This window comes from Cornus florida, unplaced genomic scaffold (genome assembly GCF_030987335.1).
Source record: "Cornus florida cultivar Cherokee Brave unplaced genomic scaffold, ASM3098733v1 CherokeeBrave_3.0.0_Hap2_Chr11, whole genome shotgun sequence".
NCBI lineage: Eukaryota > Viridiplantae > Streptophyta > Magnoliopsida > Cornales > Cornaceae > Cornus > Cornus florida.
In genome coordinates, this window is record NW_026775581.1 from 102131037 (window position 1) to 102156805 (window position 25769).

At 38.1% G+C, this 25769-nt stretch overlaps 3 protein-coding genes and 1 non-coding gene across 5 annotated transcripts; all 4 read right to left on the reverse strand.

The window, feature by feature from the left end:
* Window positions 1-668: 668 nt before the first annotated feature.
* LOC132285099 (uncharacterized) lies at window positions 669-13420 on the reverse strand. Its single transcript, XM_059787262.1, has 9 exons — window positions 13118-13420; window positions 12426-12569; window positions 12153-12335; window positions 11976-12075; window positions 11769-11799; window positions 10886-10928; window positions 10009-10161; window positions 3966-6285; window positions 669-3824 (listed from the first exon to the last, which is right to left on the reverse strand). Exons 2-9 carry the CDS (start codon window positions 12482-12484, stop codon window positions 2760-2762), a joined length of 3954 nt encoding a protein of 1317 aa, XP_059643245.1. The 5' UTR covers window positions 12485-12569; window positions 13118-13420; the 3' UTR covers window positions 669-2759.
* Window positions 13421-15318: 1898 nt separating this feature from the next.
* Window positions 15319-18048, reverse strand: LOC132283135 (trihelix transcription factor ASIL2). 2 transcript variants are annotated; one of them, XM_059785042.1, is made up of 2 exons: window positions 16538-18045; window positions 15319-15589 (listed from the first exon to the last, which is right to left on the reverse strand). In XM_059785042.1, exons 1-2 carry the CDS (start codon window positions 17553-17555, stop codon window positions 15570-15572), a joined length of 1038 nt encoding a protein of 345 aa, XP_059641025.1. In that variant the 5' UTR covers window positions 17556-18045; the 3' UTR covers window positions 15319-15569. The 2 variants fall into 2 exon arrangements, with proteins under 2 accessions (XP_059641025.1, XP_059641024.1); XM_059785041.1 differs by lacking the exon at window positions 15319-15589 and adding an exon at window positions 15597-16200 and having other exon boundaries at window positions 16538-18048.
* A 1061-nt stretch (window positions 18049-19109) lies between these two features.
* On the reverse strand, window positions 19110-25645 carry LOC132285830 (uncharacterized). The gene is made up of 8 exons (XM_059788057.1): window positions 25493-25645; window positions 24997-25077; window positions 23486-23568; window positions 20992-21059; window positions 20168-20274; window positions 19857-19906; window positions 19470-19552; window positions 19110-19387 (listed from the first exon to the last, which is right to left on the reverse strand). Exons 2-8 carry the CDS (start codon window positions 25052-25054, stop codon window positions 19312-19314), a joined length of 525 nt encoding a protein of 174 aa, XP_059644040.1. The 5' UTR covers window positions 25055-25077; window positions 25493-25645; the 3' UTR covers window positions 19110-19311.
* Window positions 25618-25690, reverse strand: TRNAA-UGC (transfer RNA alanine (anticodon UGC)). Its single transcript has one exon. It is a non-coding gene; the product is annotated as a tRNA-Ala (tRNA).
* Between the last annotated feature and the right edge of the window lie 79 nt (window positions 25691-25769).

Sequence of the window (25769 nt, forward strand, 5' to 3'; positions counted from 1 at the left end):
GTGATTCAGAGTAATTAATTTATTGGGTAAATGCTTCATAATAAAGAAAGAATAGTATGTTTATTGAAGTATATTTTTTGTGACATTGTAAGGTTCAGAATAGTAAACATGTGAAAAACAGAATGTATCATACATGTTGCATCCAATAAGTTCATTTAAGCCATCAAGCTATAGTTGATTCCTTGTGTCGCCCAAGGGATAGTTTCTTCACTATACAAGCCAAACCCTCCTCTCTCTATATGTGTGTGTGTGTGTGTGTGTATGTCTTAGGCTTAAAGCTAATCAGTTTATTTAAGCTATCAACAATAAAATGGTTAGTTTATATAATTATACGTCCCCTTATATGGGATAGTTCCTTGACCGAACTTCCAAACGGCAAGTAGGGAACTCCTTAGAGAAGGTCAACAAATTGAAGACAACACATTTTATAAAATTGTTTTTGTCTTCTTTTTTTAATTCTTAAATGACACAAGGTTGACACATATGGCATGCATACAGAGTGGAGCTCTTCTTTCTCTCCCCTCCCTTTCCCTAATTGAGATAACGATGGAGAGAGAGAAAGAGAGAGGGGAACTATTCAAGAACAATGGATAACTTTTATACCAAAACAGAGAGTGGGCCCACTTAATTCAAAAGGACCTTCAACCAGGCCCAAGTTCTGTGTACGGTTGTTTTTCTTTTTTTTTTTTTTTTTTTTTTTTTTTTTTTTTTTTTTTTAAGCTAAGTTGTGTGTAAGTAATCAATCAAACATGTTTACGCTAACAAAATGCTACAACAGGAAGTAATTTGGAGTTACAAAGACAAAAGAAATTGACAAAATACTAGGAGTTTGGAAAGGAAAAATGGATTTGAACTCAAGACAAAAATTTGTTTATTGAAGTAGGATTCCAAATCGCAAGGATTTACTAGATTAAAGGTAGGAAAACATATCTTATTGCAATCATTATGTAGTTAAAATCCTTGCCAATCCAGTATTTATTTAAGATTCATACACATAAGGCTCTCAAATCAATAAATACATATTGTTAAAACTTAAACCTAAATTACTTGCTCCAAATTTGTTCTATAATCCTCCGAATAATTGATATAAATCCATTTCAAATCATTCCATCAAAGTGAAGCTTAATAATTTAACAATGGCATCAGTAAATTACTGTTATTAGTGAATCATGAAATTCTCTCTAAAAAAATTACATTTTGTCTCCACTAGATATTTCAGGTGAGCATCCTCAAAGCAAGCATTACCAAGATGCTTATAACTGCCTACTTTTCAAGTTGCAAGACTGCCTGCCTGCTCTTTACCACTAACAGCTCAAGCACATTCGGGATTAATCTACAGACACTATGCAAAACCAGGCCAAATCCAAGCCTCTAGTTCTCTCCCTGGAGTTTACTAAGACACATCCTCTCATACACAAAACATCCGAGGAAGCCAACCTACTTTGCTTTAACTTTGGCAACACATGCTTTCAGAGGGTGAAAGCCCATTATAGCTGCCCACTCCTTCCTGTTTTTCTCCTCAATTAGCTTCAAAGGCTCATCACGCAACTAATTTACTGTTAACACGAGATTAACACGAGATTTGGTCCAGCCCAATCGCCTACGTATCAGCCTCTGTCTCACCTTCCATCATCTTCCTTATTGGCAGGCAGATGACCAAATGGTGGTGGCACAAACTGTCATAGATACATCTACCAACAAGGTTCTGCAGTAGTTGACATCATTGGCAATGAGGATCATCTCTGGGATCCTCTTCCCTGAAAAAGCACCAATCTGGCCTTCTCTGTGCTTACACAAATCAAGCACCACCTTGGCAAAACACGTACATGCTTCTCCCAAATGATCTAAACAAGGAACGCCAAAAGTATATTGTCAAGCCAATAATACAGATCCACTTCTAATGTGTTAGCACCCCAGAGCAGCCAACCCTAAACGACCATCTGTCAATCATCAGAAAAGAAACTCCAGACCACTTTTCTCCTGATTCTGGAACACAATAGAAACTTCTTTGACGGACGAAGTCAATAGTAGTCAATCTGATAGTTTAGACACCATCACCACCACCTAGATATCCCAAACTATTGACGCCATCTGCTCTATTTTCCTCAGCATCCCAAACCACCAACCAAACCTCCCCACTGAACAGGCTCACAGGAACTCCTACCTAGCTGTTCCATCTTCAGACATTACCCCCTCGGAATTCCTGCTTTGTCTTGCCAGAAAGAGGCAGCAATAGCAGCCTCATTACTTGCTGCAAGATCTCCCCTTGATGTGTTTTAAATTCAATAAGACTATAAGCTCAAAGCAGGCAATGTTTTTGGTGCAGAAGTTTCAGTCAAAAGAATGATGCTCAAACCTTGATTTTATCTAAGTATGTAGTCAAATTTCCGCGAATAATATTGAAAATTAACAAAATACGAACATAAGGTCACCTTGCTCACTGAATAACTCGCTTTCACTGCAGCTATCATCAGAAGGATGCCCCTGGGAAAATCCTATTCTTGATTACCTTAGATCTTGATGATTGATTGGAGTGATCTCATCCATCTTCAGTATCATCATCTCCTCCAGAAGTTGTAGCAGAAATCCAGTCAACCAAACTCTCTCTGCCACAAGATTTCATTCCAAATTTTGGTAGCCGCTTAAATCCTTCTGTCATATCCTTGCGGAACTGATTATGGGATAAATTAGCAACAAGAATAGGTTACTGAGCACTTCCCCATTTCTTCCTCATTCTGGCTGCATCAGCTTGTGTCTGATTAAGAGAGTGAATTCCCAGATACAGGGCTCCCAATTGGAGAGTCTGCAAAAGCACCAATATCAGAGGTCTCGTGTAGATAAGAAAATGAATAAGGAATGTGTGCATTCCATGACATAGGACTTTCCCCTGGTGAATCCTGTTTGGACCAAAAAGAGTGGAAAGGGGAAGGCACAGCGGCAGGCAATCCAGCCACCAAAGAACGATCCACCTGAGAAAAAAATCTCAGGACACCACCATTTTCAAACTCAGAATTGAACAACTTGGAAGATTCCTGGCTCGATCTGGGTATTCTGTTATCCATGATATTATTGTCAGTTGTCATGGTTTCAAGCTCATCCTCATCTTTGACCACATCCACAAAATCTTCTGGCTCAAAGGCCAACACATCAGATACTTCTTCATGATTTATGGGCTTAGATGCCAATGAAGCCCGAAGCTTGGCAATGCCAGCTCCATCACCATGACCTATACCAGTATTATTCCCAAGAAAAGGCTTGGACTCCACACTATCTGTAAATTTGTGGTAGAGGTTTTGTTCAAATTGCTCTTTATCAAATTTTAATGGTGTCAAAGCAATGCTTTCAGAGTTCATAGGGGAAGCGTCCTTGAACTCAGCAGGACTTGCAAAACCTTTTCTCAATGATTGCAACCACTGTTGTTTCTCTTCCTTGACAAGTGCTACATCTTCACAGGTGTTTTTGCTACAGGAATACCTCCCAAAATTTGGGCGGGCTGTTGATTTGCTAACTCCAGAAGAAGGCTTGGTGTTTTCTTTTCTCAAGTCAGAGAAGTTGGGGACTGACTGTGCAAGAGGATTTTCAGATCGCATTCTTTGCCTTCCAGAACTGCAGTTTGAAGCTTTGACAGCTGATCTTGCAACTGGTGCTGCTGAGGTGCGAGGGGTGGATGAAGACCAATTTCTATTGGGTAAAAGCTTCTTACTTTGGATGCTTCTACAAGCATCATCCCCAAAAGATGTCTCATCAAAAGACATATCGTGAACAAAAGGTTTCTGTTCTGCAGATAGATCCTTCTCTTCACAATTCACAAAATCTAATAGCTGCTGTCAAAAGAAAATCCTTTTCGTAGTAAGTTGCAGATTACAAAACAGGAATTCTGATATTCAACTTTTAAAACAAGCATTTAATCGTATCAGTCATCACCAGTGCTTATTGCTAAATAACATAACTAAAATGCTAAATACCTGCTCCCTCTGCATAAATGACCGAGTATTAAAGGATCTGAGTCTTTCTGCCCGTCGACGAATGCAAAAAAGTGAATCCTGTCTATCTGCAGTTCCTGAAAGCTTGGCCTTCATCTCAGCTCTACTCAGCTCAAGGCTATCCTGCATGGCCTTCATCCTGACTTCCTTCTCCGACCTGTTAAAATCCCATTCTTCCATTAGTTTTGCATCTCTTTTCTGCATATATTGACCATAAAATTTTCCTCTAGAATCATCCAAGAAACCAAGCTCAGAAAATTTCTGCTTCAAAGCATCACCATAGTCCCGATTGTCTAACATTTTCATCAATGAACTAGCATTGAACTTGGCCCCATTTCTAGAACTACCAGCAGGATCAGCCACTATGTTCTTGCCAGGCAACTCTTCAGGAGCGATCTCAACTGCTGGGATTCTGTAAGGTAAACATGCCGCCTGTTCGACCTGCATCTCAGAAGGACTGGTTCTCTGTGTAGAACTGGACAGATCAACAGGAATCATAAGTTTGTGTTCCGCAAAAAGGTCTTCAAGCTCATTCGCCTTCATTTTCAGTTCATCATTGAGTTCCTGTTTCCCTTTCAAATGCCTTACCTTCCGAACTTGCTGTAAAGATGCCGTTGGAATCGAACCAAAGCCCCCCTGACCCTCTGAAACCATCTTAACAGAGTAGAGTGTCTTGCTATTTTCATAATCAGAACACCTTTCATCTCTCCTGCCTTGCGACTTCTTTATCTGTTCAGAGGAAGAAACCTGTTTCTTGAACTTCATTCTTTGTGGTCTAGAATCATGCAGTTGCTTCTCAGATGATGGGAAGTCTTTCTTTGAAACCTCCTTAACTTCCGCTAAAGATCTCCTCTGGCGCAGAGATGCCAATGAATCATCCTCAGTCCCTTTAAACTGAGAGGCAGAGGCTTCCTGAGTTTTTAGATCAGAGACACCACCCAACTGCCCATAGTCCATTGCTGTCCTCAGAGGGCTCCTAAAACGTGATACAGAAACTGAGTGATCTCTCAATCCAACGTCTTCCACTTTGTCCATGAATTCACTATGTGGAGCATCATAAGATACAGTGGGAGATTTAACGTCACTCTGCCTGCTTGCAAAAGATCCAAACTGGGTTAAAGGAACAGCAAGGTCTTCCGATCCAGCAATCTGTGTCTTGGAAGCTAAACGCCCCTTTCTACCTTGCTCCTCACCATCGCCCATAGAACCACCGTACTTCCCTTGATCCATCAATCCAAACAGCTCTGTTCTCTCACCAGGCAAAGATTTGAATAGGGTTTCAGAAGTTGCTTGATCCTTCAAAATGTTATCCTCAGCCCTGGCCAAAGATGACCTCAATTGAATCTTTCCAAGTGTTTGATCTTTCGAAACATCATTCTTGACTCTTCCCAAAGTGGAGGCCAACTTATCAGACTCCAAAGCATCATCGGAGCTGACAGAATAAACTGTCAGGTCAACAGCATTTGTCCCAATCTCTTCTCTGCCACAAGTAACTCCAGCCCTAGCCCGAGAATCAGTTGGATCTTTTGAACAACTATCATCAACTCTATCTGTAACATTCTTGAGCTTGGGCTTTGAAGAAGTTGCTGTTTCATTTAGTCCCTTTCGGTCATCAGACTTGGTCTGAGAAACTGATGAAGATGAGGGTGTGCGGAGAGGACTCTCAATTCCCTTCTTTTCACCATGCAAATCAATACTCATGTCACTGGCACCACTCCATCTCCTCAACACAGCCTTCTCGATGACAGCAGGGGTAGATGATACCTCCGAAGAAAGCCTCCGGAGTTCAACAGACCTCCCAACGAGGGGCTTGCCACCACTACCAGAATTCTCCTTCTGTTTGTTCTCAAATAAGCTGATTCGATCCTGCACACTAAGCTGCCTTGCAGGCTGAGAAGTCTGAGACGACTCAGTCTCAATGCTCTCTTCTTTCTTCAACTTCTCAGCAGCCAAATCATTTCCGCTGCCATCATCTTTGTCAATGCTCGACTCCCTACTATGTTGTATGAGGATGGGGACAGTGGAGGCCTTGGGCTGATGACAGATGAAGGGTTTTAGTTGCTTGAGATGATGCTGTTGTTGTTTTTGGATTGTGTCTAGTTCTCGAATTGTTGGGTGCTTATTCTCGTGGTGGAGCTGGGAGTGGTGGAACCCGCTAAGTTGTTCTTCGGTGTGGCATTCGTTGATGGACATTTCCGACCAGTATGAAGATCGGAAGGTTCGATCTTCTGCTCCATCTTTCCATGAATTGATCAGGTCCGGATGTCTCTCGCACAGCAATATGAACTTTCTGCATGCTTCGCTGCACCAAAATAATACAAAGGGATCAAATATCAAAACAGGAAAACACCAGTGCAACTGCTATACCAAACATTTATTTATTTTTGTTGGAAAGTTAAAGCAAACACAAACCCATTATATCCACAACATGTCCCAAGTGGGACTCGAACTCTCAACCTCCCCATTTGGGGAGGAGAGATCATACCATTGGGCTAGAGGCCCTTTGGTTATACCAACCATACTGTTACAGAATGTGTAACCATCTTTATTATTTATTTGGTACAATAATAACAATAATAATCATTAATATAATATTATTTATTTTATTGTGACCTGGAGGTCATGGGTTCAAAACAAGGTCACAGGTTCAAAACAAGGAAACAGCCTCTATGCGTGCAGTGGTAAGGCTACGTCATCAGACCCTCCCCAGATCCCGCAATGGGAGGAGCCTCGTGCCTGGGGTTTTCTTTCCCTAAGAAACAATTCATAGCCAAAATCAGGCGGCATGTAATGTGGAGACACAAGGAGCATAGACCTTTATAAGTCTTCATGTTAGCAAGCTTAATAGGAGTCACCCATCAATAGATCATGGGTGTTGTGCCAGACTTTCACGATTTTACGTCTGAGGCTCTGACAAAATTATTGGGTACTCGGGTACTATATCACTACAGATGTAGTATTCCCATCCAATCAAACAACACCATTTAGACAGATTACCAAGCAATTTTCACTCCGCAACCCACTTTACAGTTTCTACCGTCAGAAGACCACATTTATGCGATGACATGATACTCCCAGGATGTCCAGCCTCAGCGTTACCAATGCTGATATAGATTATTATTTTAATGCGTGATCTGGTGAATTTCCAGTGAATCATAGAGATATTACAGTACAGTTTTGCAGTATAATTCATGGAACCATAATGGCTTACCATATCAAGCAAACTTATTCTTTCAGCCTGGAAAAAACCAGTCCCTATATCACTTTTCTCTTTCATTTTCATCTAAGAAGTTCATGATACACTAAAATTTCATTTGCTGTACAGTTCAAATGTTACCATGCATTCATTATCATGACAATTGAGAACCACACAAAAATGAGCAGATTCCATCCTAATCAATCATTCAGAGTTTCAAACAATAGCTGTCTCCATTTTAGCACAATCTTTTAATTTGTTCAACATGAAATCAAGAACCGAACATATGGGACCATGGTTATTACAACATTTCTCAAGAAAATAGCAATATAAAATAGGGTAAAGTGCATTAAACCCCATTTGATTATATCTCAATTAGCAAAAACCCCCCTTGAAATTCTAAAGTGGCAAAAAAACCCCCTAAACTTAAGGTGTTTGGTTGCAACTTACCCATCCCGACTACTGGCCGGTCACCTGACAACCCAATTTTCATTAAATGACCATACAACCCTTGGAAGCTTAAAGACCATATTGCCATTTTTATTAGTATAGACCCAAACCCACCAACGTTGCCCTATTTCTCTTTCCAAAAAAATTCCCAGCTCCCTTTCAGGCATCTTTCAGGCCATCTTGCTCGATCTCTCACCGAACTTACATGATTCCCTTTCAATCACTTATCTCTCTTTGTCTATATATATATATATATATTATCGTTCAGTCTTTCAATTTTGCGAAGGGTGTACGACTGTCTCTGTATGTATACACACACACACACACACACACATGAGGGATGAGGCTGACGAAAGAAGTGGGAATTACGCTGGAGATTTGATTGTCAGAGAAGTTGACTATAGTGTGACTCAATTTGCTGATGTCAGAGGGAATTGCGCCGGTCAATCGATTACTGAAGAGGTCTAAAATTCTGAGATTGGCAAGGAGGTGATGCACCCTCTCTCTCTCTCTCCACCGCCATCTCCACCTCCATCGCGTCTCCACCAGCACTCTTCTCTCTCTCTCTCTCTATGAAAAGTTCTCTCTTGGCCTTAAATACAACCATCTGCCATGCCAATAACCAAATCATCCCACTCCAATCCATTGATGGCATGCATGCTTAGATGGTGAGAACAAACGTAGAAATTGTAGGTGAGTACTTGGGTCTTTGAGTTTCGACAACCAATATATGAATATATTGGTGTTGATCGGATTTGGTGCAAGATGTGGGTTGCTGTGTGATCGGATTTGGTTTCATTCTTAATCGATAAAAGATTTGGACTGTATGGTCAACCAAACCTTATCCCTTGCAATGTGTTGTCAACATTTTATTGGCCTATTGACCTATTTTACAGCAAAAACGGCGTGGTTTTACTAAGGATGTTGATTTACAAATTTCTGTGATAGGAGATGACTTGATGCGGCACCGTTTTATTGAGGGGCTAAAACAGTCTTTGCATATTTCCGGAGATAGGATATTACCTTAAAAACCTTCTCTGCCCTAAAACTTAACCAAACTCATAGTTTAGGGGGGTATAGTTGAGGGGGGTTTCTTGCACTTTACCCTATAAAATAATAGACATGTAATCAGTGTTGCAACCTCAAATGCAAGAAAATAGTCAAATGAGCATTGTTAGAACATTTTCATTTTGTACAAGCATAAACCAAGAGAGCAGAGACAAACTAATATGGAATACAAGCCCAAACCAAAACTACTGTAATGATAGCCCAGCCAGGGGTGAAAGAATATCCAAGGCCAAAAAAAAATAAAAAAAAATAAATAATAAATAAAAAAAAGCTAGCAACCAAGACAAAAAAATAAAAATAAAAATAGAAACCCAGTAGAAATATTTCTTGATTATGGATTTCCAATTAAGCACTAACTCATTCAGTGCTTCCTACACAATTGATTCTATAGTATCGGCTGTGATCTGATCAAACCACAGTCATAACATACCATTTCAGAATGTTATAGATCATGGTCTAGCCATTTGAATACAGAAAGTGGAACTATGTCACAATCATCAAGTTATCGCCCCTGCAGTGAATATTGTATGCAGATACAGTTTGACTAAACCTCTGATACTATCATGTTGTTACTAGTGCATTGAGTACAGAGATGTACAATTGAGACTGGTCAGAGAAAACCATAAGAGAAGATTCAATTCAAAACTTCATTTTGTTTGTAATAGAGAATGGCAACAAAATGAATTGATGATGATCAGAAAACTGATAAGCCTGGCCATTTGACTGATGTTTTCTCCGAGCCAAGACAAAGGAGCAACAGGTTTAACAAAAGAAGGATGACCAGTACCAATATCTACCTCTATATTGCTTTTCTCTAATCTTAGTCACTGGGGAAAGGGCTGGTAAGTTGTCTAGTTGTCTTAGTAAACATCACCTTAGCACAAAATATGGTCCCATGGGAAAATGAAGCATTTCCCATGGAGCCCATTGCTTTGCACTGCATCCTCATTGTGTTTCTAATTTGGTGAAAAAAGTAACTGGTCCATAGAGTACTCTCTCCATTCACTTCCCTTACATGCTTCTCTAACCAATTCAAACCAAACACATACAGTATACGGCAGCAAAAGAGGACTCCTATCATGCAATATGTTTTCCTTATTTTACAGATATTAGGACGATCTTACCACAATAGCAAACATATAACTTTACAACACTTCAGAGACAGAGAGAATGGGTTTATTTTTTTCTGTTTGTATCCTTTTTCTTTCTTTTTTTTCTTTTTCTTTTTTCCTTTCCTGTCTGTGTTTGAGAAAAAGAGATGGTTACGAGTAAATAAAAAGGGAGGAAGATGAGGGGTTCCAAAGTTCTTACTTGAGGTGACTGGCCCCAAACTGATCTGCAAACAGTTGAAGTTCTGAGACTGTGCCAGGGGTGAAACCAACAGATGCTGCACGAGAACAAGCTGTGATTAAGTCCTGCCTAACCGCAACAAGCCGTACATCAATAGCTCTCAGAAGCTCCTTCCTGTGAAAAGAGAAAAAGAAAAAACAAAGGTCAGGGAACAGCTTTGAGACACTGGGCAATTCAGCATATTATTTTGCATCACACTGGGGCCCTTTGGCATTTATAATTTCTGTTTGATATTAAAAAGCATGGTAAGAATCAAAATATTGCTATTCCTACCAATTAAGATCAGCACTGGACTCTAGTTGTAACTTGTGAACATCAATTCTCCAGTTTCATCAAGAGGCATGGTCAAAACTGTCACTGTTCAGTGACGGTTATTCGATATGCTACATTGTTATATCATAAAACTGGATTTTTTAACTAATTTCTAACTTCCTGCCTGCTCAATTAGATGCCCACATAATGGCCCTTTAGTTTCACAAAAATCCCCAACTAATCACTTAACAAAGGATAAACTTCCACAACCGGATCAAATCATTTATGTGGACAAAAGAGAACGCCTCATCTTAAATCATTTTCCTTGCAATGATAAACTAAGAATTCTTTATGTGGGGAGGTTCAGCACAAGACAGTTATGAGCTGACAAAAACATCCACAAGGCAACGAGGAACAAAGTAAGCTAATATAGACGAGCTACTATTGCCATAAACATATATTTATATATACATATATGAATTTACCAATTTCAAGACAATAAAATAAACAGTGACCACCAACCAAAATCTGTCAAATCCTGAAGCAAATTAAAGGTACAGTAAGAGAGAGTGAGAGCTAGTACTACTTTGTTGAATCAGCTGCTGCAGTTGCTCCAACTCCGTCCCCACCTGGAGCAAATTACGTATCCAATATTGTGTCAAAGTACTGGTAGACAACTCACACTCATCAAGAATCTAGGAACATGCTGATAATCCCAATTTAATAATCATTATCGAGTTTCAGATGCCGAACAGCCAAGAACAATGAAGTAGATGCAGAAGTCCAATATAACATAACTGATATTAGAAATAGCCAGATGGGAAAAGGCCAGCATAGAAATAACGGACTAATAACCAAAAAAAAAAAAAAAACGAATAAGAAAACAGCGTTTTCAACACACTCTCTTTTCAAACAAAAAATTTTTGCAGGATGAAATCAATCAGAAGATACTACTATTCCAGTCCCAATCCAGTAAAAACAAAACAACGTTTTCTACACACTCCTCTTTTCAAATAATTTTTTTTTGCAGGATGAAACCAATCAGAAGATACTACTATTCCAGTCCCAATCCAGTAAAAACATCCCATACGTTCTGAACTAACAGTGTTTTCAACACACTCCTCTTTTCAAATAAAAAAAAAATTTGAAGGATGAAAATCATGAAACCAATCAGAAGATACTACTATGCCAGTCTCAATCCAGTAAAAACATCTCATATGTTCTGAACTAACACTTCTTGGATCTTCAAAGAAGTTTGAAAACAACTTCATAGTTAGGATACAATAATATTTGGCCTACTGTTGGGAAAGTACATAATGACATGAGAACTTCATGAGCCATATGTAACATATTCTGGATTAAAAGCAGTAACATAGATGTGATCTCCGGGTGTATTGTTATATTCAGAACAATTCAATGTAAGATTATGAATAACTAAATGAAGCTAGATGATAGGTAATAGAACATACCCAATGTGCCAGGAAACTTATCTCCCACTTCCTGAGATTAAATTTTTCAAATTCAGGAGAAGAGAGACAGAAACAAGCAGGAAAAGTAAAGAAAGAAAGAAAACTTCCGTTCCCATTGAATATGACATATAGGTACAACTATAAATGCTATTTCCCAATTATTATATGTCACATAGGTACAACTATAAATGCTATTGGACCTAGTACCTGTGAATATATTCTCCGGGCTGCTTCTAATTGAGACATCTCTGCATCAAATGTATTGACCAGTTCCAAAACCTCTGGCATACTAACAAACAGCAAAAACCTGGTGACAAGAAGTCCTAATTAGGTTAAAGTTCATATGTTAGTTGAAGTCATATTTCAGTTGGCAATGTGCATAACCTCTCAAGTGTTCCTTTTGTGAACCATGTTTCAGCATTTTTACATCTTTCAACTTCAAGCTTAATTGACTTAACTGCCAAAGCCACCTGTTCTTCGGCAACCTTCAAATGAGTCACAAATGAATTCACCAATCCTGATGCGAGTTTCTCAGTGTTTCCATCACTAGAAACAAACAATTCACATCTGCCCAAAAGAAAGTAAAACATAAGTATCAAAACTGATTGATTAAAATTTCCCCTAAAAGCATAAAGCCCATCAATGGATTATCCCCACCTCGAGCGCTTTGGCGATAGCTGAAATACAGCATAATCAAGAGGGGTGTCGGATTTCATCTTCCTTCAATTATATTGACACCATCTCTTCCCCAACCTCCGTCATATAAATGACTCTGCTTCTTCGCATTTAGTATTCTAGAACCTATAAATCCTTGATTAATTCAGCCTCAGAACTTCAATACTAATTTAGAACCTAATACAATAATTCCCTTCATATACCAAAAAGATACGAATTCTGAGAAAAATCACTGAAAGAGATAAAGAATGAAGGAGAAGGTGAAGAACTTAATTGGAAATCAGAAAACCAATTCTTCATTGATTCATATTTGACACCAAAATAAAGACATAAGTTAAGCTACATAATTCAATTCTTCACCTGCCTTTGAATGAACTGCACCTAAAATTGAACTATTATGCACCAGAATAAATGACATACCAGATTAGTTAAAACCCAATAATGCCTCGGATCTGATCCATGAAAATAATATTCAAATGCCAAGCCAAATGGATACATTACAACTAAGTCCAAAAATTCTGAAAAGCAACTTGCAATTAGCAACTAAAATGGGTGTCGGTGACAGAGAACTAATGAATGGCTGGAAAAAAAAACACAAAAAACAAAAAACAAAACTAGCAATTCAGGTACAAATTTGAGAGAAATGTTAGATGATGGTCGAAATCAAAACTCACTTTGGCGATATCAATGTGGAGATCTTCGATTGCGGAAATGGATGGTTCGATTTCAATTCACATCCGAATCAGCATTTTGGTTTTTTCATGCTTTTATTATCTTTTGTTCTTCTCTTTTTGGTTTTTTCGAATTCACGAAAACCCTAAAATGGATTGACTGGTAGCTGACGCCAATGGTTTTCGCATTACTCCTCAGTCTTCTCTCTCTCACACTATATTCGAAAGCTTCAGACAAGATTTTTTTTTTTTTTTTTTTTCACTTATAACAATCTCAATTAGGAGGAAAAGACTTCCAGAGGTTTATGTTGCAAAATTAAGAAACGAATACTTGACAATAGCTGTTCCGCAATTACCGTAATACCCCTCTTGTTATTTTGTTTGTCTAACAAATTCCAAGCTTCATGAGAAATTACCCTTTTTTTATTTATTTATTTTTGGTTGGATAAAAATACTCACACATACCTCTACAAAAATTGAGTATTAACTTTTCACCTATCCCTCTTTCTTTTTTTTTCTTTTTTTTTTTTTTTTTTTACAAAGCAAGAAGGGTTAGAAGTTAGATTAAGCAAGTGTAGAAAGTCAAAGTTTGGCATTCCAAAATTTACCAGACACACTAACCTACTCGGCTATCGAGGTATCTGCAATTTTTCATTTATGCTATGTTTAGTATAATAAAAAAGAAAACGAATAATAACACTAGTTAGTTAGTTAGTAAAGAAAAAAAAGAAATGAGATGATAGTATTAATCATTTATTGTGTTTGGTTGATTAAAAAGGTTTGAAAAAATAAAGAAAAAAGCATTATTTAATGAATTTACTATCATACTCCTTTTCATAGGTTTTGTATTTTATAAAAATATCAACAATAAGGGTAAAATTAGTATTAAAAATGTTTTATTAAACTCTTTTTTTTTTTTTTTCATTGACAAGAAATTCATGCACATCACTCACACACCCATTTTATTCCTTTCTAGACTCATACTGTAATTAAAATACTACTAAACTATAAGACCCTTGGTATTTTTGAAAGATAACAAAACCCACTATTCTGCCTAATTCCTTCAAGTTCGTGTGTTTCTTTCCTTTTCCTTTAATGATTTATACCAACACAATACAGCATATCCCTCCAAGACTTTTCTTTTCTTTTTCTTTCAATTCTCTCCAACCAAACTGGGCGTTATTGTTTGAAAAAAAGAGAATAATATCAACTAAACTAATGGTTCATTGATGAAAAATTCTATTGCAAATGCGTGAATTTAATAAAATAATGAATTATAGTACACGTCTGGTTAGAAATAATTGTCTAGTGTTTGAAAATAATTATGTAAATAAAAAACTCTTTGATGCAAATTACTATTGTAGCAAGAAGAGTAATGTTAAATTTATTTTTAATTATTTTTGAGTGTTTGAGATTGGATTGTTATGTTTGTATGTGTGTAATTTAATATCAATAAGTCCAAGAAAAAAAAAAAGATTTAATCTGAAAAAAAATTGTGGTATAACAGTCATGGCTATCCAATTTTACTTGTTGGATGAAGTTAATAAGATGAATTGAAACGTCGTGGTTACAAAGCGTTGGATGATAAAAATAATTTTCCTATTTTGAAAACTGAAAAATGTTTTGAATAACAATAAAAGAGAAATAGACATTCTTTTAATCATCTAAATTGATTTTCATGTTATTTTGTATAATGGTATCTTCCTTACCTCTCATGTAAATGGGGTGATTGAGTTTTTGTAGGGCAAAGTGGCGTATTTATTAACAATAATAAAAAAAACAAAAAAAAAAAAAATTGAACAGGACACCTGGAAAGACCCTAAAATTGTAAATTTGGGTCTCAATTAAACCAAACATATTGGTGGCTCAGTGGATTGGTTGGAATTTGGATGGACCACTTTGCAAAATGAAAGGGTATTTTAGAAATTCTACTGCATGATGAAGTTGTGAGGGTTAGCTGTAGGTAGATTCTGATAACTGTTCTGAAAGCGAGACTTGAGAGTGACAAATGGACATATCTTTCAGCCAGAGCATCAACTCCGGATTTTTCTCACACCTTAATGGAGTTTTTACCATTTAAAGTAGTACTGAAGTATTAACCTTAACAAACAACTTTTTAATTAGAACTTGATTGGACAAGGGAGGCCCACTGGCCACTCCCTTGTCCTCGAGCTAGAGTTTTAGATCAGAGTTAACAATCCAAGTCCACCAAAAAAGCATTATATAAATATATAATAATAATAATAATAATAATAAAAAGAATTGCAAAAGAAAAGACATTAATTAACCATTACAAACGACTGGTGAAGAAAAATGTAAAAAAAAATTAAAAAAAAAAAAACACGAAAGAAAAATGTACAAAAATTTCCATTGGGTATAAAACTTGGGGTTAAAATGTGAGTTCAACTTGAATTACTCGATCCACGTTCGGTTCAAATTGCTTCAATTACCTCAATCAAAGCTCCATGCCAAGTCCTGTTCAAGGTTTAAAAATCATTTTCCGAGACTAAAAAAAAACTGAAATTAGATTAGATTAGATTGATCTACCAGTTTTCAAGTAGAACAGACAACCATCCCTGCATGATGGTTTAACTAAGTGCAGGTTAGTGTTGCCTGTAGAGGGATTTACAATTTTTCTGGTACATATATTTATTTTATTATAAACTTCTAAAAAAGCGTGGACTAAAAAGAAGTGCAAAATAATTAATTCTAAGCTTATGCTTGTAAGCACCATATCAGTGTTGAGTTTGACCAATTTGGTGCTGTCAAAGGCAACAACATAAACATATTTTATCACTCAAGCATATATGATCGATACGCACAACAGACATCCTAGGACAAGTATGTTACATCAACACCAAAAGCAAACCACAGCTTAGAATTCAGCTTGATCTACTTCAGGTTCAATCTAACGCATATATAAGCTCTGTCAAACACATCTCTCTGTGTCCTGGTGGCTTATATAAAATCTAGACCCTCACAATTTACATATACATATATGCACACAAGTATATGCACTATATATATAAAGATAAGAGTTGTTCTTAGAATTCATCCATCTTTGGATAGCAAGAGGCCTTTTTTGGCTGCACATTAAACAAATTCAGTTCAGCATTGAATAACTCTCACATTGAGCATTTGACAAGAACTTAAATTAGGACAAAGAAAGAAAAGAGATAGATAAGACATACAAACTACCAAATTTAAAGACACAAATATCTCCCAACATTACAACATGGGTGTATTTTTAACACCCACAATAGTCTAATCTAATTTAACCCATTTAAAACCAAAAGAAAAAAAAAAAACGCAATCAAATTCATTCTAAAACTGCAATCTAACTACTGCTATCACTATTATTATTATTAATATTACTACTATTATTGTTGTTGTTTATGTTATTATTATGGTTATGATGATTACCATTCTCAACCCTCCTATGCTTCAGCTGTGAAAGCTCCAACTGTGTCTTCATGTAGAACTGCATTCTCTGCAACTCCAACTCTTTGGCAAACTTCAACCTCTGCTTCTCCATCTCCACCATCTGTTGCATCTTCGAGCTCTCCGTGTTCTCGTACGCCTCTCCGAATTTCAGTATCGCCCGACTCAGTTCTCTCACCGAATTCCCCCAATTCTTCTCTCTCTCCCCTCCATCCCTTCTTCGATTTGACCCACCAGGCACTGAGCTCGAATTCAAGTTATTCACTTCTCTCTGAACCCTGGCCCTCTTTGGCTGATATGTCTCCGGCGGAAAACCGTCGGATGATTCCGGCGAAGGTTCCGGATCTGATTCCGAATCCACCGGTGCTGCTCGTCTGCGCAACTGTTGTTTCTGCTTCGGCCTCTGCTTCTGCTTCTGCTGCTGAAATTGGATTGGGATTCCAACTGGGACTTTGGGGCCACCGGGGTGTGGAACTAGAGTGGCTGATGATGTACCGGCACCGCCAGGGGTGGGGATCTTAGCCGTCGGACCGATTAATCGGTCGAGGGTAGTGAAGAAAGGCCACTTGCTCTGACCGCCACCGCCGCCGCCGCCACCGGTGGCGCCGATCTTGGATCTTTCGAGCTTGTACTTCTTCTTCACCGTGTCGATTCGGTTTTTGCACTGGATGTCAGTTTTGGGGATCTTAGTGTAATCTTCTCGGCTGCTGACTATATCAGCGACTTCTTTCCAGTGCTTCTGCTTCAGATTCCCTCGGCGGAGCTGCACGTACCGTTCGCCCCAGGCGTCGATTAGCACCGCCGTGGCGCCTTCGCTCCAGCAATCTTCACGGCCGCCGTTGCCGGTGGTTCTCGGCTGCTGGATGGGGAGGGCGAGGGTTAGGGTGTTTTGAGGAGGTGCGGAGGCCACCGTCACCGTTATCCGCCCGTTCGGTGGCGGCGACGCCGGAGATCCGGAACCGGGCGACGGTTGTGACTGGATTTCTTCGTCGTCTTCCATGGTGGGTTAGCTAACTTGCGCCGGTGAGCGTTGGAAATCGCCGATCTGATGGCGAGGAAAATGATCGGAGGGAGGTATTCTAGAGAGAGAAAATTGAGAGAGATAGAGGGGGGAGGGTATTGGATAGATACAGAAACTTGTTTGTATCGGTTGACGGGAAAAACTGAGGGGTTTGACGGCGTCGGTGGAGGAGAACAGAAGGGTAGGACACGTGGAGGAAGATGGGGGCCAATATGATACGTGTTTGGATTGGATTGGTTGGTTTCGGAATTCCGTCACCGGAGTGATGACCCTGCCGGCTCGGTTGGCGGACCTTTCCTGTTTTTATCTGATAAGAATCACTATGACAAAAAACACCTTGCCTTTTCTTATATTTACACAAATCTGTCCCCTCTGGCTCAAATGCCTATATCACCCTTCACAAACACATTGTCAGGAACGGGAAGTCTCATTTTTCTTTTTTCTTTTTTTATTTGACAAAACTAAAAAAACATACTAATAACAACCTTTTTTTGTTTTGGAAAATTTTAATGTTGTCGTTAACTAAAAGTAATAGTAATAAATCCCAAAAAAACATAAGGAAATATTTGTATTATAATATAACCTCGAGAGTATTTTTGAGAAAATATTTGTTACGAGGAAAGCCATGTAAATTATTGTAGTTTTAAGAAATGTATGAAAAAGTCGGTGTAAATTGTTATTTAAAGAATTTGCTTGATGACCTAAATATTCTTTTAACTTGGAGATTTGTTATAGGGTTCACCTCCAGATTTCTTGTTGGATAGAGATAATAGAGGTTCATCAAATTGTTCATTTCTCCGAAAAAAAAAAATATATATTCAAACAACTATAAAAAAACAGTTTATTCTTTTTTTACCTTTTAAAATAAAATTATCTAAACAATCACTAATCCAAAACCAAAATTTTCAGAGAGCTCTAAAACTAAGAAACAACAATTTTTGAAATATTAAGAGTCTGCTTGATTTGTAATTTTGAAAACATTTTTCAGGAATTCAAAAATCATAAAATTGTTTTCAGATAAAATATTTTATAGTTATCTAAAAATAAATATATCTATAACTTGAGTTTTTAGAAAACTGCACTAAGTAGAGTATTTGTACAATTTTTTATTTTCAGTTTTCAATTTTCTGAAAACAAAAAACAATTTTCATAATCACAAACCAATCATGCCTTAATTTTTATCAACTCTATTTGAAGAAAACAAATTTACAAACCATTCTCTTTTTTTCTTTTCAATAATTACAAGCAACTATTATAAAATGGGTATAATACACTGTTTAATCTCCAATAGGGATGAGAAGTAGATAAAAAAACATTTAGAAAGTAAATGATGTAGAAATAATATTGAAAATGGAAGTTTACTCTTGTTTTTAGATAAAAACTTGAAAATATTATTGCAAATTACAGGAACTATTTGAAATAGATGCCAACAAAAAGGATCATCCAATTCCAAAGTAAACAAGCTGCCCCTATTTATGCATAAATATTCCTTTAGACATAGGCCCTATTATATTTGGAAAAAATGAAAACACATATGAAATGAACAATATAATGAGGAATGAGATCCTATCATAGTAATCATATCACTAGTAAGTTTCCAGTACCCTTAATCCACTAAAACATAACAAGCTACAAAACTTGAAGAGTTCCATTCTCTACACTCAAAATCTTTTTCCAGCCTGTCTTACTATCAGAAGATCTTTAATGTGGTTTTGGCTTATACCTGTGGAAATTTTCATGTACCAGTAGGCAGTTTTAAGCGAATTCCATCAAGTTCGGGTTTTGCGATCACCTGACAACCTAGACGGGACCTGCAGAGAATTATTGCAAAGAATTAAAATATCAAGGGTTGGATGAGGATGTAAAGATCAGTTTCAAGATAGAGGGACCAACGTCTCTGTGAGGCCAAAAGCAAGATCTAGCATATCATTCTCCTCATCATTTGGATCTTCTAGCTTATTATAGTATTCCATATCCTAATCAAGGTCTCAAAAGTTAGCTTCACAACACATCAAGTTAATGCAATGGTAATAATCTTAATCCATATCTCAAAATAAATTAATTCAAAAAAAAAAAAAAGAAAAAAAAAAAGAAAAAGGAAAGAAAAAGTAAAAAGGAGGAGACAAATTTCAGTGAGGAATTGATGGTCATATTTTTTGAATTGCTGGAAAGAAGTCATCCAGAGCAACATGAAGTCATTGTTTTAGTGCTAGTATGCAATAATTCTTCTCTTGCTAAGATTGATCTACCTTCTAGAAACACAGTTGTGAAATAAGGTACCTTCACAATCACATGACAAGTGGAACAGGCCAGCGATCCTTCACATGCTCCTGTAATCAAATTAAAATTAGTTTAATCACTTGGTTTAGAAGCTCTGTATTTGGCAAGTTTTAGATAGTTTCATCATGATATAATCTCAAGGGCTAGATGACACATCACTAAGTCATAAGTTTAATTGAATGACGTTAAACCTTTCATCTTGGATTCTTTAAAACTAATGCGATATAATTGGAAAAACAAATATCATGAAGAGGACACAAAATGAATCAAAGTAAGGTGCAAACCCCAGGATAACATGCTTAAGAGCTTACCTTCAAGTTCTATGTCATTTTCAAGGGCCGCTTCTAACATAGACAATCCAATAGGAACCTTAATATGCTTCTCCTCTCCATCTTTGTCAACAAATGTCACAGATATTCTGGAGAATCAAACAAGAGGATATACAGAGAGCAGTTTGATAATATGACTGTAGATTTCAGTCTGTTAACTTTTGTGGCCATTCACATAGCATCAAGGATAGTGGACTGCTACAGAAAATTGTATGTGATTGATTAGCAATATGTCACTGCCTGACCAACATTATGATTGATATACCAATTCACCCCTTTAATTACTGTCTCTGACAAATATTATGTAACTAAGTGATAGAGCAACTAAACAATTTCAAGAGGCACTTCAGGGCTTTTGCTAGAGTGTGACTGAGTTGTTGGTATAACATATCCAATGTGGAAACAAGGGACTAAGGGAGATCTGCATTATATTTAAGAGGTTTGGACATCTCAGCATCCATCTGTAATACCACTCTTGGTCCTTCAAGTGGGAAATTTGGTGAATGTCTTGGCCAAAAGGGCTGCTACTACTCCTTACTATCTTTTAGAGGGGACTACATTATCCCGCTAGTTTTTCCGTGATTTAATCATCTTTTCCTCCTCCCAAGCCCCTCATATAACCCTCTTTAAGCTCCTATATTTAGCTTTCTCCCTTAGTACTAGGAAGGAAACTCATCCACCCATGTATTTGACTACTACTAACAACATTTATGTCACCTACACCACTGTCTCCCTATTACATAATAAATAAAATAAAAGTAAAAGTAAAAATAGTTTAAAATAGCAAAATAAAAGTGTGAACTTACTTTTGCTCTTCTTCATTCCCATCCTCCTCAGCCTTATTGGCAGCCATGGTAGAAAAATGTTCATGCTTCTGAATTGAAAATGAAGTTTAGAGATAAGGATTACTTAGCCATAGTAGTTGACAAGATATTGGCAATTAAAAAAAAGTTAATAAAATGGCTGACTGACATAGCAGCTTCACTATGAAACTGAAAGAAATGTAATTGGACAAATCCTGAAAGATACAAACTAAAAGATGGCTCTGAAAATAAATAATTCATATACTCTGCTATTCCTTCTTTGTTTTGTGTGTGTGTGTGTGAATGTCTGTGGATATTTATTTATCTTTTGCAGTTCATAAAACAGTTGATTTCAATTTGGGGTTCACTTGGAATCTTGCATTTCTAAGTTTTGCATTACATTGAGCCTCATAATATGTTTTACTAGAGCAAATAAGTAGCTGGTTCCATTTCACTTATGGTGTTTTTTTTTTTTTTCCTCTTTGATATTCTACACTTTATTAACCTGCAACCAGACCTTAATTTTCACCTGTTCCACTTCTGAAAAATCATCTTTGAATAATCTTTCTTTCCATTGAATAAGTAGCTTAATGTCACGGGCCTAGAGATTTGGCGCAGCGGCACGGCCCGTGCGGCACCAAGGCGTTGCTTCAGCTCGCGCAAGCGCCCTGGTCAGCCACCACGACCTGCCCTCCCAAGGATACATGCTGATTGGTTTCGGCCTGCCATGGCCTCGTCAGGGGAACGGCTCCAGCTCCCGACCAGTTTGTGCAGGGATGGTCAACTCCCTTCTTCATAGTCAAGTCCATGACCAACGATAAACACCTCGAACTGAACCGAGTCGACCTGCCTGAACTCTGAAGAGGTACCATCCTGTGGTCCTGCACGCCCCTTCCCTGGAACCATTCCCAGTCAATGAATGTTCTTAGCCAATCAGCATGCGTGTCTTCTATGCTCATGGCATCGTTAGGAATCGAATCGTGACATTCTCCCCCACCCAAATCCTGCGACGCCCTCGTCGCAGTGCGGCGCTGACTCCGCTGCGTCCAACATTCCAAAGTCTCTCTCCTCCAAGTGGTATGCTCGCCTGCCCACCATCGCTTCCTTGTACAACCCCTGGCTACACTCGCCCAATGATAGGGTTTCGGGCTAAAGGGACGCCCACTTCTTCGGGACGCAACCCCACGTTATGCCGCCTCCGCGACACCCCGAGCAAACAAACGCCCTCCGGCTGACTTGATACCCGCCCTTCACAACGGTTTGCACGCCTCTTGAACTTGCAAGAACTTTGGTGCGCGCGGCCCTCCGGCCATCCGATGCGCGCGGCCCTCCGGCCTAAAGGACGCGTCCTCATGGGGAGATGGAGGCTCTCCTTCAATAGCATTGATTGCCCACCGACACTTTTTCAGTGCACCGTCTTCATTCTCAAGACCCCCGGATCGACAAGGGGGCACCCCACCGTGCTTTACCCCAAGTCCTGCTCTGATACCATTTGTCACGGGCCTAGAGATTTGGTGCAGCGGCACGGCCCGTGCAGCACCAAGGCGTTGCTTCAGCTCACTCAAGCGCCCTGGTCAACCACCACGACCTGCCCTGTCATGGCCTCGTCAGGGGAACGGCTCCAGCTCCCGACCAGTTTGTGCAGGGATAGCCAACTCCCTTCTTCATAGTCAAGTCCACGACCAGCGACAAGCACCTCGAACTGAACCGAGTCAACCTGCCTGAACTCTGAAGAGGTACCATCCTGTGGTCCTGCACGCCCCTTCCCTGGAACCATTCCCAGTCAATGAATGTTCTTAGCCAACCAGCATGCGTTTCTTCTATGTCCATGGCGTCGTTAGGAATCGGATCGTGACATTAAGCAACCCAAAGCTACAGAAAACTGTTTATACTTTATAGCCCCATAAATCGTCTCTTATGCTGCTCAATGGTCTTTAATAAAAAAAACTCTTAACACCCAAAACCTTTAAATACTGTCCAAATTTCCATCGGCATTTTTCTTAGAATATAAGAGACCAAACATCTTTAAAACCGTTCCGTAATGCTAACAAATATTCTACCACTCATTGAAGTCCTAGATCCACAAGATTTCCTTAACCTAAACAACTAAACCCAATCTAAAATCAATTGTATGAGGCTCCATCATTCCGTAATGAATTTAAGCAGCTAAAAATAAATCTCACATAAAACTAGGATTCTAAGGACCCCACACAACCCATAACAAAGGGTAAAATAGGTGCTTGAAGCACAATTTTAGTAATAATTATGAAACAAAAACTGAAGTGGGAATTCCATGATGGAATAAGAATGATTTAAACATGAGACATTGTCCAGATAGTTTAAGTACCAATAACTACAGTCACCATGGGCAAGGGTTCTACAAAATCCAGAGTATGAAAATTTAAATTATTTCCTGTCTGCAGCGTTGTAAGCCTTTGTGCTCCTTACAACTCTTTTATATTGTGTATTACAGGAACTAAGATGAACAAATACTAACCAGGGGCTGCAAAGAACAGTTACGAAAATGATGGGTATATACTGCTCTTGGTCTAGAGGTAAGTAGTAGTAGACCTGGTGCACCTGAAAAGCAAAAAAAAAAGTAAATAAAATACACAAGAAATAAGAGAAGTGTCGTCAAACTACATTATTGATTTCATCCATCAATGTATTTCTAAACTCAAGTAGCATAATGAATTTAAGCAGCTAAAAATAAACCTCACAGAAAACTAAGAATCTAAGAACCCCACACAACCCATGGTGCTTGAAGCAGAATTTTAATAATAATTATGAAATAAAAACTGAAGTTGCAAATTCCGTGATGGAATATGCATATGATTTAAACATGAGACCCCGAGCCTTTTAGACTCGAGTGGATTCTCCTCCTCCTCCTTGAGGGTTGAAGTCCTAACTCTCAATAGGAGCAACAGTGGCTAATTGTGGGAGTTGGGAGCACAACTTCATACCGAAAAAAAAAAATACAGATAAATGATATGGTATAAAGGAATTGAACCAAGGAGAATTCCCAAAGGTCATCAATTATCCATTAACTTCCACTTAGAGAGGCCCTCCATATTTTACCACTGAAGGTAGAACCTTGTAGCCCACACCAATTTATTTAATTGCTGAAAAAATCACACATTCACACCATCACAAAGGAAAGACAAAAGTACATAATAAAAATACGTGAAATTGATAATTATAACATCTACAATGTCTGTAAGCAATGTCTGGAAATCTGGTTCTGTAACCAATCTAGTCAAGTGGACTGATTGATACACCTGGTTCAATTGGTCAAGTTGATTGAGCCAACCTATTGTGACCTTATGACGGCATATATAACTATTTAGTGCAGTATTATTTACTTAGACATATAGAGGATAAAAACTAGTAAAAAAAAAATGTCCCAACAAATGCTTAAAACCCAATTTTGTAAACAGTGCAAAATAAAGTCATGAGATTAAGAACTATGATAATATTAAAAATTCTTCTTAACAGGAGTCCAAAAATAAAACTTTAACAACTCTCTCTTACAAACAAAGCCAAGTAAATAAGCAGTCACATCTAAGATAAAATTGCATAATGCACTTTTCCCTCTTTGATACTAACTCACTTATCCAATATATGACACTAGTAAAATCTAAGGCGATCAAGCATGTGAACAAGGAACTGAGGTGGGAAGCCACATTATGCAAACAATGTTAAAAGTCACGTGCATATCCAGCCTACTCTTCCGACTCTCGGCATATACAGGACCATCACTAGGTACTGGTTTCTCTATTGTTCAATATTCTGGTAGTGATACTAGCACAAACTATACGTAGCTCCATACTCAACATTCATTAAACATGTGCAATATCCACCTCACTTAGAGCAATTTTTTTCACATTGTAGAGTTATTGTTGAAAGAAAAGAAATACAAACATAAGCCCATCAAGCCAAAGCACCAAAAATTGGTGTTTTATATTGCCTTTTAACTAAATTTGTGTGTCATAAATAAAAATAGCAGACCTTTCTCTAAACTCTTGATCATCTGAGCTCCGAGCTGCGATAATTTGGAAATAGCCATAATAATGGTGACAGCTACGAAGCCTGAGGCATGAAAGATGGTAATTTTGTGAGATCAGTGAAAAATGTCACAGAATTTCGGTTGCCATTTTCAGTTAAGAATGAGTTCCTTCAGTGACATTACAGCAAACACTTAAGTGGCACTAACACGCACACTATTGGCGGCACCAAAGGGATGGAGATAGATACACGGCACAACTTACATTTTAGACTTCAAATTGGCAAAAAAAAAAATAACGAAAACCCAATTGAAATTTTAACATAAAACCCATTGGACTCTGTTCAGAATCAATTAAAAGCCAGCAGATCACACGCGCACACACACACATACGGAGTACACAGATATAACATGATTTGAGATTTAGACATAAACCCATAAAAGTGAACAAGTGAACGAAAACAGAAGACAAAAGGACATAATAGTAAATGAAAAACGAGCCTTTTTGTTCGGTATTGAGATACTCAGATGATTAGGTTGTCTTTCGTCTTTGTGTCGACTGTGGGATGGGATTTGTTTAATGAAAGTGCAAAACAAAAACCACATTATTTAAGAATGACAAAGCCTGGAGATGCGGGGGATCGAACCCCGTGCCTCTCGCATGCAAAGCGAGCGCTCTACCATTTGAGCTACATCCCCTTGTGATGCTGTGAAGCCTCTTAATATTATATTTATTTATTATTGGTATTGGAGACCACTAATTTTCATCAGCTAACAG